The sequence below is a fragment of the Helianthus annuus genome, chromosome 8, assembly GCF_002127325.2.
Source record: "Helianthus annuus cultivar XRQ/B chromosome 8, HanXRQr2.0-SUNRISE, whole genome shotgun sequence".
NCBI lineage: Eukaryota > Viridiplantae > Streptophyta > Magnoliopsida > Asterales > Asteraceae > Helianthus > Helianthus annuus.
The window spans coordinates 1,619,426-1,636,241 of record NC_035440.2 but is presented as its reverse complement, the minus strand read 5'-3'; the positions used below and the strand labels follow the sequence as shown (position 1 = coordinate 1,636,241).

General features: G+C 36.2%; 2 protein-coding genes across 2 annotated transcripts; one reads left to right on the top strand and one right to left on the bottom strand.

Annotated features, from left to right (window-relative positions):
- Window positions 1-1,093: 1,093 nt before the first annotated feature.
- Window positions 1,094-9,798, bottom strand: LOC110871639 (ABC transporter B family member 26, chloroplastic). Its single transcript, XM_022120352.2, has 18 exons — window positions 9,174-9,798; window positions 7,937-8,064; window positions 7,773-7,815; window positions 7,253-7,297; window positions 7,056-7,178; window positions 6,863-6,966; window positions 6,205-6,259; window positions 6,026-6,096; window positions 5,804-5,906; window positions 4,910-5,120; window positions 4,484-4,557; window positions 4,343-4,399; window positions 4,168-4,242; window positions 3,347-3,421; window positions 2,986-3,267; window positions 2,262-2,320; window positions 2,131-2,191; window positions 1,094-1,462 (listed from the first exon to the last, which is right to left on the bottom strand). Exons 1-18 carry the CDS (start codon window positions 9,603-9,605, stop codon window positions 1,370-1,372), a joined length of 2,091 nt encoding a protein of 696 aa, XP_021976044.1. The 5' UTR covers window positions 9,606-9,798; the 3' UTR covers window positions 1,094-1,369.
- Window positions 9,799-11,165: 1,367 nt separating this feature from the next.
- On the top strand, window positions 11,166-14,166 carry LOC110871640. The gene is made up of 4 exons (XM_022120353.2): window positions 11,166-11,788; window positions 12,517-12,669; window positions 12,765-12,970; window positions 13,781-14,166. The coding sequence occupies exons 1-4, from the start codon at window positions 11,243-11,245 to the stop codon at window positions 13,983-13,985; spliced, it is 1,110 nt and encodes a 369-aa protein (XP_021976045.1). The 5' UTR covers window positions 11,166-11,242; the 3' UTR covers window positions 13,986-14,166.
- Window positions 14,167-16,816: the final 2,650 nt, after the last annotated feature.

Below are 16,816 nucleotides of genomic sequence, written 5' to 3'. Positions count from 1 at the left end.
TGAAAGTGCATGAATTTTAACGTTATTTTACCAACTTCGTGAAAATAACATTAAAAGCTGAGGACGGTAAGTTTTGCATCATGTGGTGGCGTTGATAGCTGAGAGACAAAAGGGTACATTCATTAATCGGTCTTTGTCCCGAGTGCTGAGTGTTATGTGTCTTATGTCCAAGGCTTGATGCAAAACTACTATCGAGCCGGGGGTCTCACTGGAAGCAGCCTCTCTATTCCTACGGGGTAGAGGTAAGGCTGTCTACATCTTACCCTTCTAAGACCCTACCTTTGCTTTGCTATTAGTGGGATTAACTGAGTATGATGATGATGATTTGTAGTTTTCCTTGTTTTGGTTTAATCTCTCTTCTAGCACCTTGCTAGTTGAGTTAGTGTGTAATTCTCTTCGAACATAGATTTTTTTAGCTCTACAAGCGGCAAAAGTGGAAGAGAGAAGAAAGGGCGTTACGACATGGAAACGAGCTGGAGATTTAAACGAACCCAATCAGCAAAAGTTAGACAACTTTTGGGCTAAGTTAGCATAGTGGTTTTTAATAGTGATGTTTGTGGACGGTCAATTGGTCCGTTTCACAAATTGTAGTGAACTTAATTTGTACCAATATTGCAAAAGATTATAGGCTATAACTACATATTAAAGTTATTTTAAATAATATTGTCATATTTACTTAGTAAATGTAGTTACACGATACACATTAATAAAGTTATTTTTAATAATATTATCATATTTACTTATTTAAGTGGGTTGATCAAAGCAATAATAATTCTCTTCTCAAAATAATAAGGAGATCCTTTTCTAGTTAGACTTCTTGCAACGAAAGAACCATCCCTTCAGATAGAAAGAGGGACCCCAAAGAGCCTTCTTTACCACTTTAGGGGGGGGGGGGGTACATACAACCGACGCAAAGTTGTTTATGATTGAATCTCAGAGGCACTTTTATCATTTGGTAGATCCAAGTCCATGGCCTATTTCGGGTTCACTCGGAGCTTTGGCAACCACCGTAGGAGGTGTGATTACTTAACAATATTATTATCTTGTATATTTGTTTATCGCCACAAATATAATGTTTTATGCAATATGCCAAAATATAAATAAAGATAGAAGTAACATGTCACTAGCCAATTTTGCAACAATGAAGTCATATTACAATTTGGTGAAAAAAGACAACAATTAGCATTTCATCATGATGAATCTACAAATCCATGATTGACATTAATTCTTGTATTCTCACTTACCCTTCAATAAATTAAGGGATTTGCAGCTGCATCTCATTCCAATCCATGATTTACAGCCATGGGTATAACGTATTCGTGTTTTGACCATAACAACATATTTAATCAGATTATATATGTTTCAGGTGTCATCCCACGGCATCAACTTGTGCATCAACTTGTCTTCTGGTTAATCGCGCATACAATCCATCTTTAAGTAGAAGTTCTTTGTGATTTCCCATCTGAATTCACAACCATAAATGGGTTGAGTTTCCGATTAGTTACTCCGAAATGACAATTTCAACTTATTATGTGAAAATGGGTAAAATAATAAAAGTAGGAGTAAATTACGTTTTTGGCCCCTGTGGTTATATCACTTTACTATATTAGCCCAAAATAAGAACTTTTTAACATATATGCCCCCATGGTCTCTATAACTAACCATTTTGGTCCCTAAATCTTAGAGATCATGGGGGCCAAAATGGTTAGTTATAGAGACCATGGGGGCATATATGTTAAAGATTCTTATTTTGGGCTAATATAGTAAAAGTAATATAACCACAGGGGCCAAAAACGTAATTTACTCTAAAAGTAGCTAGTAATGAAATGGGTAAAAAATCATCTCAATTACTTCTAATCCTATTTATAATATATTAATTATTCACAGGTTTTAGTTTTGACTCATTTACATATGATTGGTCGACTTGGGTGTGTTTTATGACTTTTATCTAAAAAAAGATTACCTAAATGGGGGGGACGTTTCGTTTAATGTAAACAACATCCTAAATCGTTTTATTCAAATATTAGAATATTATTGTAAAAATATTGAATCCGGAGTCATATTTAACGTATTAGTTATTTATTGTTAAACTTGAAAATGGGCAAAAAAGTTTTTATGGGTCAATACTACCTCAACGATCTGGCCACGGTCCATGACGACTATTCTATCTGCTGCTTGTACAGTGGACAGTCTGTGGAGAAGGGAAAATTAGTGTTTTTAATCATAAACCGCAAAAAGTATTTTTTTTTTATTTGCATTACCTGTGCGCGATTATTATGACAGTCCTCTTAAAGTTATCTCCAGAAGCACGAAGTACACCCTGCATGATCAAGGTATACCATAAGCAAAAAATGAAGGTTGCTAGTGCAAACAAGCCGAGCCAAGCTCGAGCTCGATTAACTTATTGGAGCTTGAGCTTGGCTCGGTTCGAACTTTGTTTCTCAAGCTCGAGCTTGGCTCAGGCTCTTATTATATATTAGGTAATATACTAAATAAAAATAATATAAATAATAGACTCGTTTAGGCTCGCGAGCTCGATAAGTGAAGCTCAGGCTCGTTTACTAAACAAGCTTATTTTAGGTTCGGGCTCAGCTCGTAAACAACTTTAGATAAGTTCGGCTCGAGTCGTTTACTAGACAACTTTAAAAAGGGGTAAATGTTATTAAATATTAATTAAAACCAATATTACATTAAGGCTCGATAAGGCTCGAGCTCGATAAATAAACAAGCTTTATTTTTAGGCTCAATCTCAGCTCGGGCTAGATAAGGCTCGGCTCGTTTCGAGCTTTTCTCGAGCCGCTCGGCTAGTTTGCACCCCTAGTTGCTACATGAGTACATAACATAATCCCACTCCCAGTTTATAGGAAATATGGGTCTATTGCCCTAACCCGTTTTGACCCGCACTAAGCAATTACCCATTTTGACCCGACCCCCTTTGCCACCTAGAAACCTTTTCCTACCATTAAAAGTAGTGTATATACACACCTTGATGTTGTATTCACTCTCTGCGTCTAAAGCACTAGTAGCTTCATCAAGAATCAATATAGACGGGTCCCTAAGAATCCCGCGGGCAATTGCGATTCTTTGTTTTTGTCCTCCACTAAGTAAATCATCATCAACAATTGTATTATAGCCATCAGGCAATGTGGTAATAAAGTCATGCGCGTATGCTTGTTTGGCTGCCCGTTCAATATCCTCTTGAGTTACATCTCGCGTACATCCATACGCTATATTCGATTTCACATCCATCCGAAAAAGCCTAGGCTCCTGTTTTATATACGTAAAATCAATAATAAATAACGATTCTGTCATTGGGTTATTACATAAGAAGTATATAAAAAATGACCTGTCCAACATATCCGATTCTTTCTCTAAGCCACTTGATATCCAAATCTTTTAGAGGAGATCCATCGATCAAAATCTACACAAGCAACTATATTACATCAGTGTACGGTAAATGTTGCAAGAATTGTAGCAAACGTTTTTATGATCATCTATGCTTAAGTTAAAAGAGATGACGCTTTTGACTCATTTAAATAGGCTAATCGTTAAAAAATGACCCGAAGTGTATTTAAATGTTTGCATGAATACTTTGTTGAAAGGAAAACTGAATTAGTCTTCTAACAAAATATCTTTTTAGTAATAAAAAGGTCAAAGAATACTTGTGGGTCAACCCGCCCGACCCGTCCCCTCTATTGAAAATTCACCATCATTTTAGGGAGAGTAAAATGCCATTTTCGTCCCTGAGGTTTGGCCAGTTTTGCGACTTTCGTCCAAAGGTTTGTTTTTCCGCATCTGGATCTAAAAGGTTTGAAATCTTGCCATTTTCATCCGGCTCGTTAACTCTATCTATTTTTCTTCGTTAAGTCAGGGGTATTTCTGTCCTTTTTGTTAACTTAAAGGACAATTCGGTCTTTTTCAGGGGTATTCGGTCTTTTTACATAAAGTGAAAAAGACCGAATTGCCCTTTAAGTTAACAAAAAAGACGGAAATACCCTTGACTTAACAGAGAAAAATGGATAGAGTTAACGAGCCGGATGAAAACGACAAGATTTTAAACCTTTTGGATTGAGATGCGGAAAAAGAAACCTTTGGACGAAAGTCGCAAAAATGGCCAAACCTCAGGGACAAAAATGGCATTTTACTCTTTTAGGAAGGAAGGGTTACCTGGCCACTTGTTGGTTCATATAGACGAAGTAGAAGATTCACAATTGTGCTTTTCCCACTACCACTAAGACCAACCTAATGAACAATATCAAAAAAAAAAAATAAAAAAAAAATTAATACTTGAAGTGGTCATTTATTAAATATATTAGGGAGCCAGAATAATAGACTTACTTACAAGTGCAACTACTTCATAAGGATTCATAGTAATGTTTATATCTTTTAATACATGCACCTGTTGAAATGTCACAAGCATAATTTCTTTGCATATCAATAGTAGTTTATAATGCTTGTGATGTGAGACAAATTAGAAGTGTACCGTCTCCCTTGATGTATAGCTAAATGATACATTCACAAACTCAATACGACCCTTCAAATTTGGCAACTTTGACCCTGCGACAATTCAACATGCACATTAGTTCAAATACTAAGAATTGTTCGACGAATAAAATAAAAATGTTTTCAGGACCGGACCGGACGTCGAACTGGTTTTCTTACCAGTGCTGGTCGGGCCGGTCAGATCGGATGCAAGAACCGGGTTATGTCATAAATATTATAAAAATAAATATGGTAAAAATGAAAAAAAAAATAATTAATCTAAATCCGGTTGAACCCCTAAAAAATCTGGTTCGACCACCCAGTTTTCTGGTCCAACCGCCGGTTCGACTCAAAGCCGGTCTGATAGGGTGAACTGGACAGGTCAGACCCCTGGTTCCCGATCCAACATTTGGAATAAATTGCTTACCGCTTGAAGTGAACTGGTGACTAGGCACAAGATCCATCAGCTGGAATACCTTTTCACTTGCACCAACAGATTGCATTAGTGATGATAAATTGTCGCCCACAAACCATGTTGAGTAAATTAGCCATTCACTGTACAATATGAACTTTGTAAGTTGCTCAGCTGTTATATGACCAGCCATTATAGACATTCCTCCTACCAGCACAGCAACAACCTATAAAATAAGACATTCACATATAGTGTACATGGATGGAAAAAGATAGATATGTGTGAACATGTATATATGATCTGTATGTGTGCGCTTCTTAAAACCGTGAAAACTGATTGTATTTCCTACGGATTAGTGTGTAATACGTTCGAGACGGAAGTATTAGATAATTATAACAATTTCGGCAGCATAACATTTAGTCAACACATATTTTATTAACTACCGAAAGAGTTAACATCGTTAACCTCAGGGAGAGAACAAGTGTGTTCGACTTCGATCTCCAAAATCTAAAAACCTTATGGTGTCCAACGCATGACTCCCTATTTATAGGGTATGACACATGCGTTTGGGAGCCTCAAACGCATGTCACATGCGTTGTGACTCTAACACGCATGGCTCATGCGTTGTGACTCTAACACGCATGGCTCATGTGTTGTGACTCTAACACGCGTGGCTCATACATTCAACATCACTGAACGTATGTCTTCGAGTCAAACGCATCACTCATGCGTTGACTGACCTCATGCGTTAGCACTAACTAAACATAAACATATACAACACACAGTCACACACTCTATCTAGCCTATTCGCACAGTAACAGACACATAAATATGCGCTAGCAGTTTCTACACATAATATGTGTCTATTTCCAATGTACTTTTATGAACAGAGGAAAAAAAGAGCATAACCTGTGTAGAATGATAAAGAGTGTTGAAACTACAATTCCAAATTCCATATGCAGCACTTGTTCTCAAGCTTATATGAGCTAGTTTTTCCATCCAAGTGGTGTACCTATCCGTGAATAAAATCAGTAACAGTCAACTAAACCTTAAGCATGCATTTTCTAATGAAACAAACGTACCCAGTAGAATCCCACACCATATTCTATGAAAATACAACCAAATATATACCTTTCAAGTTCTTTATGCTCAGTTCCATAAACTCGGACTGTTCTCATTAAAGAAAATGTCTCTTGTGCAACCTATATTATAATTAACGCACCATTTAGATGGTTAAAATAAAGGAGTGTGTGTGTGTGTGTGTGTGTGTGAACACTAATCTTTGTTAACATAATTAGATCTTGTAGTACTTCATTTGCAGACGCAGTGTACTCTTGTGTTAACCTGGCTGCTTTCTTCTGGTACCTATACGAAAGGCACTCGGGAATTTAAATAGTCATCACTAAAATATATCAAAAAATTAAGCATTCTACAATAACATTAACCTCTCTGTACGATACAAGAAACGATAAATCGTATTTCCAAAAATAAAAGGGTAAATTATATTTCACGTCCTTTAAGTTTCAGCAAAGCAAAATTTCAGGCGCCATCCTTTAACTAACGAAATTATAGCGGATGTCCTTTATGTTCTAATTTCTTTATAGACGGTGTCCTTTATGATATAATTTCTTTACAGCAGATGTCATAATTTCTTGACACCGCCTGTAAAGAAATTAGAACATATAGGACATCCGTTGCATTTCGTTAGTTAAAGGACGTCTGAAATTTTGTTGAAACTTAAAGGACATAAAATGCAATTTACCCCAAATAAAATAGACGATACACTTTTGTTGTACAGTTAATTGAGGTTTTAATGAACTTTTCTATTACTTATTGGTACAAAAATTTAATCATTTTTATTAAATAATGTACAAAGTAAAGGTAAAACTATACATCGTCTTTCTATGTGATATAAAAAAATCATATTAAAAGCATAAATGAAGTTTTAAGAAAAATGGAGAATCTTACTGTCCATATCGATACATAATTAACGATAAAGTAGTGCATATGGCCAATGTGCATAAGCCAAGTGGCCAAGACAACACTAACAAGTAGATCAAAGCCCCTGTTGCCTGAAAGAAAACACTCAAATTATTATTATTATTATTTTTTTTTTTTTGATTTGAGTTTTGCTCGCAGCAACTTATATCTTTTAGTGCACCTGAAGAAGATTCCTCAATATTAAGTTAAGATCATTCCCGATAACCCGTGACACCTGCTGACAATCTGAACCTAATCGACTAGTCAAATCACCAATACTTTCAGAGTCAAAAAAGTTAATATCCTGCAGAAAAGTTAATAATCATTAATGACGATCATGTAGTAGTCCAGAAAGCGTCGTAAATCTCTTTTACATACCTGGAGAAGAAGGATGGAATATAACGTTTCCCTCATTCGTTTTACCTGCAGATTATTAAACTCGTTTTTTGGTCAACAACATCATTACAAATTTATTTGACTTGGTGGAGAGTCAAAACTCAAACAATGCAATGTTTTAAGTAGAGTTAATTACTGTTTTCGTCCCTATGGTTTGTCAAAAATCACTATTTCAGTCCATTAGTTTAAAAATTGCGATTTCAGTCCCTGTGGTTTCACTTTCGTAACCATTTCAGTCCACCTCATAACCATTTCAGTCCCTGTACTTAACAGAATAATGGATTGAAATGGTTACGAAAGTGAAACCACAGGGACTGAAATGGTTACGAAAGTGAAACCATAGGGACTGAAATCGCAATTTTTAAACTAATGGACTGAAATAGTGACTTTTGACAAACCACAGGGACGAAAACAATAATTAACTCTTTTAAGTATTTTAGAGATAAGTGTTTACGTAACAAGTTATCTTTTAAGAAGAATACACACGTCATATTGAACTCACAAGAATCATGTTTGCAATGCCAAACCAGCAACCTCTTAGACCACTGGAATTTCAAATACACAATTAAATGTCAGAAACAATTCATTAAATTATAAAAGCTACTAAATAATATTGACGTTATCTTATTGTTCAAAAGAAGAGATTTGACCATACAAGGTCTTAACCTGCAAATACCAGAAGTGACACTTAAAAACATCAATAGCTTCACATTTGAACGGAATACTGTTGTATTTCCACTTTGGGCCGAAAATATAGACGCTGTCAGGAAATGAGGAATGGAGATCTCTGTAAGCTGTATGATATGAACAATATCTAAGTTAGATTAACAGCATAATAGACTGATTTTTATGCAAAAATACGAGTATGCTACAGGTATATTCATTCTAATTACTAGAAAAAAAAATATTGATTTGATTACCTATGAGGTTTAGTCTCAATAATACTACTAATTCGTAATGTACATAGAGTATAATATGATAAATATACCACATCCAGGGTTGTAAACGAGCCGAACCGTGTTCATTCGTTAAGGAATGAGGTTGTTCATGAACGCTCCATGAACGAGATTTCTTGTTCGTGTTCGTTCATTAAGGAAATGAACATGTTCATGAATTGTTCACGAACAGTTACCAAATGAAAATGAACTCAGACAAATGTTCAAGGGCATATATTCATATTAAAATGAAATCTTCATTTTTAATCACAAATATAACAACAAATCCACCATAAAAAAATTAACATAATTATCCGAGCACAATTGACATAATTATCAGAAACATAATTAACACAAAATTAAGTGGTTTGTCAAGCTTTAACACAAACTGAAATTGAAATGGTATATAGGGGGAGGTATATAGTATAACTATGGTTCCATTGGCGAAGGATAAAAGGGGCGGGGAGGGGCGCCCGACCCCCCGAACTTTTCGCTTAGTAGTGTTATATATGTAGTTTTCGTATAGAAATTTTTGGGTATATACGTTTTCGACCCCCCGGTTCTATAGAATTTTTTTTATATATACGTTTTCGACCCCCCGGTCATTCGGGTCAAGCTTCGCCACTGTATGGTTCCAAAATTTTTAAAAACTAAAAATAATATAATAAAAATACAACATATAGAAACCTTCAAATAAACGGACACAAGTGAGCATAAACGAGCGAGCATAAATGAACATATTACCGAACATTCACAAACATAAACAAACGAAATGTTCTATCTTTTAACTTCACGAACGGAATTTCTTGTTCGTGTTCATTCATTTATTAAACAAACGAATATAGACAAACTTCCCGCCGAACGGGTCACGAACTCTTTGCTAAACGTTCGGTTCGTTTACCAACGTGATTTAAACTAAATTAAGCATAACAATGCAAAATGAAAAGGAATTATCAGATGAACAATACCGCAGTTATAATTAGGGCCGAAAACGCAGAAAATATAACCCAACGATCATTCGAAATCAATCCCCACATCCGTCCAAGAGCCCGAAACAAAGTAACCGGTTTCGCATTCTGCGCAACCTCCACTTCATCAAGAAACCTCCACCATTTTCCACCGGGAAGCAACGCCGGAATCAACCGAACAACTCTCAACAACCTCTCCGACACTCCCACCACCTCATCGCCACCGTAATCCGCAACAACCTCTTCACTATCATCACGATTCCGTACACTATATCCATTCACCGACGCTGAATTCGTAACACGAACGAGTCTGTTGTTGTTAACTCTCCGGTAACATATTCGAGCCCTAAATTGCTTGTTGAAATTGAACTTTTTTGGTTGAATGTTTGAGTAAATGAAGCCGGAGTGATGGTTGTTAAGAATCAAAGCCATTGTTTGTTACATTTAACGGAATTTGACGGTAAATTAACGGAATTTGACGGAAAATTAACTGAATTTGACGGGAATTGGAGGAGGATGTTATCGGTGACGAATGACTGGCGGCGAGTGGCTAATGTGTGGTGACGTGGGAGTGCGTTTTGGAATTTGAGGTACGACGACGTTTTAAGTACGTTGATGTGGCGTGCTTGGTGGAGTGAAACGGCGACGTTTTGAGGAAGTAAGCTGTGACGTGAAGTGAATTGTAACCACTTACTTTGTGGTTTGACGGAATTACCCTTGTTGTACTGGGGTTTATGTGTAAAGTACATGAAGACCCCTCAATGTTTGGTTATTTTTGTTTTTAATCAAATTTAAGCAATAATATATATTACATATGTATGGTTTTTGCATCTAGTTTTGGCAATGAAAGTGAAATTTTGTAACATGTTATGTCCATGCGTGTTTACAGTCTGGCTTTGATTGTTTGTAGGCTAACTGCGAGCTACACTTAGTTAAATACTTGCAGTTGTCCAGGACCAAGTGGGTTAGCCTCACATTTAGTTAGCTTTCCTACTAACATTATTAATATGTTGGAGCAACGTTCCTTTATGTGCCAATTTTTTGCAAAACCAAACTCAAGTAGCATAGATGTACAGTTAACAACAAAAGAACAATGATCACCATGATATGTTTAGACTAGTTGGTGGTAATGTGTGCATAATATGCAAACAACAAGGCAATAACGCTATGTCCGACTAATGCATGATTTCAATTTCTAAAGATTGACTTTAAACACTGTAATGAGTCACGTGTGGTTTGAATTTGACTGAATAACATATTTAGATGTGCCAGTAAATGATATAAAAGTAAATGATATGAATTAGATGAATCTGAAAAAGTTGATTTTAAAGCAAAACTAGCAAACCTCACCTAAGTACGATTTTTTTTGTTGAAAGAGACCACATTCATAGAAAGCCACATATGTGTGTAAAACTAAATTACATAGGTGTGTGAGATCAAACAAGTGTGTAATTGAAATCATATAGGCTTGTGTTTTATCGAAACAACCTAAATCTCACATAAAATCACACAGGCATGAAATCTATACCCGACGTATTTAACAAGACAACCCAAATTTCATGTAGTCGTGTCCTTGAATATAATAAAACCATTGTTCTAAAATCATTTTGAGTTATGCATTATTTAGCTTTCGTAGCGTATGTCTGGTGTGTATTATAGATTCGTAGGTAATACGCCCAGAAAAGTGTAGAAAGAAGATAGATCATCGAGACGGATCCAACAACTTGTCAAATATCGAGTTTTGTATTAACGTAATAACAATTTTTTCTTGTACCATAATTTTGTCACTACTCACACCTCGTTTTTAATACGTAATTTATCATCCATTCCAAAACAATAGAAGTCATCTCACACTCGAATTCTTCTCGACAATGACATCAAACATTCAAAGGTGTAAAGCGAAATTAACAAAAAACAAAAGGACTAAAATAGCCACACTCCAAACACACAAGGGCAAAAACGTCTTTTACTCCAACCGAAAATATCACCACCACTCCCGTTTCAACTGAATCTCTCAAATCCCACCACACTCTTCTTCTCCACCGTCCACAATCTTCATCTTCTCCGGCATGGCGGTTATCGGAAACCTAGCACTTCTAATCGACGTTACTTCACCACGCGCCACCGTAATCGACCGTAGCAAAGCACGATTACAGCCGTCCGACCTCTTCCTAAACCTGTTCAAAAAGGATCTAGCATCGCCTACTTCTAACCTACTCTACGCTTCGTTACCGTCGTTGAAAGGTGGAATAGAGTTTGAGAAGGATGCGACTCCACCGCCGCACCGCGGCGTTCGTGGACGGAAGGCGAATTCGAAGTTTAACGAAGTGGATTACGAGAGTTCGAGTGATGAAGATAACGGAAATGGATATGGAGATGAGGATGAGGCTGAGAGAGTTGAGAGTGAGAGGAGGAAGAGGATGGAGTGGGAGAATGAGATGAGGATGAGAGTTAAGGAGATTGAAGATATGCGAGAGTTGGAGAAGAAAGCTGAGGAGTTGCAGAGTCGTGGTGAAGGAGACGATGAAGGTGGAAATGGAGATGAAGATGAAGGTGAAGAAAGTGAAGAGACGGAAGAACAGAAGAGGGAGAGAGTTCGACGAGAGCTCGAGAAGGTGAGGTTTCTATTCTATGATTTACTATATTAGTTGCTGTTTGGCTTGTGTTTATTGGTTTTGTATTTGAATTTTGAGTTTAGTTGTTTAGGAACATGATGTTAGGGTTTACAATAGGATGTGAAAGTTGAAACTCAATTTGTGTAGATTTAACATGCCTTAGCTCAGATTCTGATGTCAAATGATGGAAGAACTTGAGTTCATGACATAAAATGTGTGGATTCTATTCATGTTGAAGTAACTCCAAGGAATTAGATGAGTTTTGAAGTGTGTGCGCTCATGATGCGTGTGTGATAAATGTCTGCTAGAGAACGATCGAACAAGTTTATAATTGCATTATTGCAGCCTCTTTAAGAATTTGACAATTAGAAAGACAACTAGTTACCTGTCCTAACTCCTAAGTACCTGTTACATACGCGCAGCTGTTGCTGTTGATAGAACTATAACTAAGAAGTTTTGAACTACGTTTATTTTTCTATTAGTTCGTTTTACTAAGGAAGGATTTACGAGCTAATATGAAAGGAGAATGTCAGTTGTGATCCAGATGGATCTTTAAACCTTGTTCCTGATACTTGAATTTAATTGTAGTATGATACGTTGCGAATTTGGCTGCTGACTTAAAAAGGTGAACGATTCCTAATGAACTTCAAATATGTACTTTTATGTCTCGGTTAACCACTTTGTGTTGTTGGGTGCAAGTAACACATGAATTCTTGTTACATTGGCAGGTTGCTCAAGAACAAGCAGAGAGGAGGAAAATGGCTCAATTGATGTTTGATATGGGCCAAAGGGCTTATGGGAAGGGTATGTATGGGAGGTCTATCGAGTACTTGGAAGGTGCTCTCACAATCATACCGAGGCCCACTTTGTTTGGTGGCGAGGTAGGTTGGTTTTTTTTATCCGGTCTGACTGGTTACGGGTCAAAATTTGTGGTAAAGTTGACCTTTTTTATTTATTCGTTGATTGGAACATTCAGATACAAATATGGCTTGCTATGGCTTATGAAGCTAATAACCGCCACAAAGATTGCATTGATCTTTATCGGAAGCTAGAAACGAGTCATCCTATTATAAGTATTAGACGCCAGGCTAAAGACCTAAGATATATCTTACAAGCTCCCAAGCTTAAGATATCACAAGAAGAAATGGTTACAATTCCACTTATCGGTTCCAGCTATGATAGGTGAGTTCGTGTTATTAAATTTTTTTAATACATCTCATTAGTGATGCATAGTTCACATGTTTAAGCATGATGAAAAATCAAGTCAAGTGTTAAAAGTAACAAGTAACGACCTATTTGTCCGTTATCATCGTTGTTACTTATTACACTCTTGTTGCTTGTCATATTGTAAATATAATGGAGTCTTAGTGCAAATACTAGGGGTGTAATAGCTCGAACGAGCCGAGCCTTAACAAGCCTGAGCCCGAGCCTGAAATAGAGCTCGTTTAGTTATTGAGCCGGAGCTTGAGCTTGATATACAAGCTCGTTTAAGCTCGCGAGCCTAAACGAGCCCAAACAAAGTTTTAGTTTTTTTTAATAATATAATAATAATGATGATAACATTGGCGAGCCGAGCTTTGACTCGTTTGAGCGATATTGAAGCGAGCTCGAGCCGAGCTTTTAGCTTGTTTGAGGTTATTCTCAAAATAGTTGGAGTTGAGTCGAGCCGAGCTCAAGCTTTAGGTTTTACTCGCGAGCCGAACTCGAGCTCAAATAAGTAGGCTCTAACCGAGCTTGAGCTTCATAAAAACATGACGAGCCAAGCTCGAGCCTAGTCGTGCTCAGGCTCGGCCCGGCTCGTTTTTACCCACGCTAGCCAGCTACCCAACCAATTGCCACTAGCCGCCATAAAAATACAACGGGCATACGTATTTTGATATTTTTTCTAGAACGACTCATTCCAATCTGAGTCTATTTTGGTCAGAATCCACTTTGACCTGTGGCATTCACCTTACAAGAATACTAACATGACAAGAATATGAATAAATGCAGCTATGCAGGAACTTGGAGCGACAAAAACAAGGACAAGGATGATAAAATGAACCGGTCCACAACCAACCAAATGTCGTCTGGCAGAGACTACCTTGGTGACTTTTTGGTATGGCGGCCGCCAGGTGACCTGGCGAAAAATCAGGCCTTCTGGGCGGCTTTAGTAGTGTGGGTGGCTCTGGTTGGAGCGGCCCTCTTTCTCCAATGACGAACTAGGTGTTTGCAGGTATCATTTGTGAACTCATTGTGCGTTATTAAAACAAGTTGCTATAATATGATTATTATGTCATCTTAATGTGTATATGAAGAATTGATAATATGTGATTATTATTGTATATGTTTTTAACTTCTCTTCAATGGGTATATTATTGTTACCAGTTTGGTTTTAAGGCCTGTTTTATATCTCGAAGGCATGCGCCATAGTGCTCGTACAAAAAGAATCGGAGTTCTAAATTTATTGATATGGTAAATTATAACAGAGCTAACTACATCAAAATGTATTTCGATGTATTTGAATGTATATTTATCGTTTAATACCGTAATAAATATGAAACCTGCAAATTAGAAGATATATTGATACTGGCCACAATTGTAATTGTGTGTATATAGATTTTAATATTTTAAAAGCAAAAGAACATGAACATAAAATTAGTGATTTTGCTACAATAATAACAATATTATCCATAGCCATGTTTTTGTACCACCCTTTGATCACCTCTCAATTAGCTTTCGCGAAAATAGAAAATGATCTTCGTGTTTGACACTACACCGACACCATTCTTCTAACAAGCGCCTCCTTCATGGCAATTCTATCCAAACCAGCTACTCGACCAAAGAAATTAACTTTTAGTGGTACTCACTTAACCCCATTGTGTATATGTAAGAATCAATATTAAACATGACCCTTTCAATAACATTCCTAAGAAAATGTACCGAAAAAGTATCGTTGGTTTATCAATCCATCTCCATGTATCAATATTCGTCGTTGTCTTCCATCTACTGATCAATTTTGAACATTGAATCTAATGCATTTTACTCTCTAGCATCAACTCCCAAATGATCCTTCAACGGATTTTTATAGAACGCCTTAATCTAACCACTTGTCAAGCTAGAATAACGCTCATTCTCTGTAAATTTGCAAATCCTTTGCCACTTTATTGATGATATTCCTTGTCTAGGTTGTTTGGACCTGAGCCTCTCCTCTAAGAGGCATGTATCTCTACCAAGTGGGTTAGCCCCACATTGGCAAAAGTTGTACTTGTGTTCTAATCATATATTGTTTACCTAAATAACAGGTAAACTATCCTATGTGGCATTTATGTAGTTTTTTGCGACATGAATAATAAAAGAGATTTAAAATAAAACAAATTAGCAATCAAATACAACATTCTACTAGAAACAAATTAAACAATCAAATATAACATTCTAATACATAGATCGTCCATTCATGTTCCCATAAACTTACCATTGTTCTCAAATCCTACCGTTGCACCACCACCCATCGTCGCACCACCCACCCTATCAACTTTAGAAGCACCTCATTTGTGACATTGTTCAAGAACATGTCATGGGTAGATGATGAAAGTGAAGAGAGATTTAGTTTCTAATGATACTTGATGAAAGTTACAAAAATATTATGTTTCATGTCTTGTTGAGCCCCTACTACTTGTAATAAAGATTTTACATCATGATTACTTGATTAGTCACAAAGAGAGTTGAAAAAGTATGGATTATATTTATTTTATTTTAATATCGGATGTTTAAGTACATGTTATTGATTGGTTGACTCAATTTGCACACGTACACACACATGTTTTGACATGAAATCATTAAATGTTTGCATGGCCTAATTTTCTAGTAAGGAATTACTTGTTGAAGATGGCGAATCAAGAACAATTGTCGTCAAGCAATGTCGATCAAGCCTTTGACTAATCCAATAACAACGACGACCTTTTTTTAAGTACCAATCGAACAACAGGTAAATTCTTTGGAGCCAATTTAAATACTAATTCAATCAAGCTTTTGACTCTTTTTGTTCTTTGTATGATGAACATAGAAGATATTGTATTCAAGCATATGCATGGAAACCTATTATCAGTATGTTATAAGATATTAAGAACATTTGTGATGTGTAGAATGATCTTAGTGGTGAAAGAATTGAAAAGCTTTAAACATCTTATGCTCTACAATCAGAAAGAAACTATAAGATATTAGAAAGAATCAAAGGTAATGGTTGTATCATTAAATTTTTGCTATTTTGATATGAATTTTTATAGACTTTCGGGTTGATTGTGTAGGCATTATAATGTTGTTCCAAGTGGTAACAACATAATTGAAGTATAGAGTGAAAATGCATATGTAGTAAAGATTCATGAATGAACTTGCACTTTTATAATAGTTTTGATAATTTTAAAAAATTTTGACAAAATATCTTCTACCTTTTTTTTGCCATTTTTAAAATTTTTTTAGTACTTTAAAAAAGTCGAAATTTAGAAAATTATACAATTTTTTATCAATGTTGTCATTTATAAGCCATGTCAACATATTTAAAACATAGAAATAAATGTCATGTATGTAGGATGGATAACCTTCTATTTAGGTAAAATATATAGGATTGAAATATAAACTAAACTTTAGTGACCTGATTGAAACAAAAAATTTCATGAGTGACCTGATTGGAACACTCTTAAAACATGGTTACTATTTAACAAAGTTATCCCTTCTATAAACAAAAGCCCAAAATAGGACAATTTCTATCTCTCCTTGAACAATAACCACCACTCAAAACCTTAATTCCATCTCTAATGATGACTATACTTTGTAAAACCTAAAGAAATGCGGCCACATGAGCACCAACCATGACCGTATTGGAAAACACCAAAAGTATCCAGGAGGTCATGGTGACACCGGGGGTATGCACCACCACTGCATCCTCTTCGACAAGTACCATCTCGGTTTCTTTAGTAAGGTCAGTATGTGATACTTCTAAAGCTCTGTAACAAGTTCTATTGCCCTATCGTTAATGTTGATAGGCTCTGG

What these genes read in the sequence shown, in the direction of transcription:
- LOC110871640 (XM_022120353.2), top strand. Translation starts at nt 11,243, where the DNA reads ATGGCGGTTATCGGAAACCTAGCACTTCTAATCGACGTTACTTCACCA. An exon ending in TTCGACGAGAGCTCGAGAAG is followed by an intron (nt 11,789 to 12,516) that starts GTGAGGTTTCTA and finishes TTACATTGGCAG; the next exon opens with GTTGCTCAAGAACAAGCAGA. An exon ending in CCACTTTGTTTGGTGGCGAG is followed by an intron (nt 12,670 to 12,764) that starts GTAGGTTGGTTT and finishes TGGAACATTCAG; the next exon opens with ATACAAATATGGCTTGCTAT.
- LOC110871639 (XM_022120352.2), bottom strand. Translation starts at nt 9,605, where the DNA reads ATGGCTTTGATTCTTAACAACCATCACTCCGGCTTCATTTACTCAAAC. An exon ending in TCACCAGTTCACTTCAAGCG is followed by an intron (nt 4,558 to 4,909) that starts GTAAGCAATTTA and finishes GAATTGTCGCAG; the next exon opens with GGTCAAAGTTGCCAAATTTG. An exon ending in GAATCGGATATGTTGGACAG is followed by an intron (nt 3,268 to 3,346) that starts GTCATTTTTTAT and finishes TATATAAAACAG; the next exon opens with GAGCCTAGGCTTTTTCGGAT.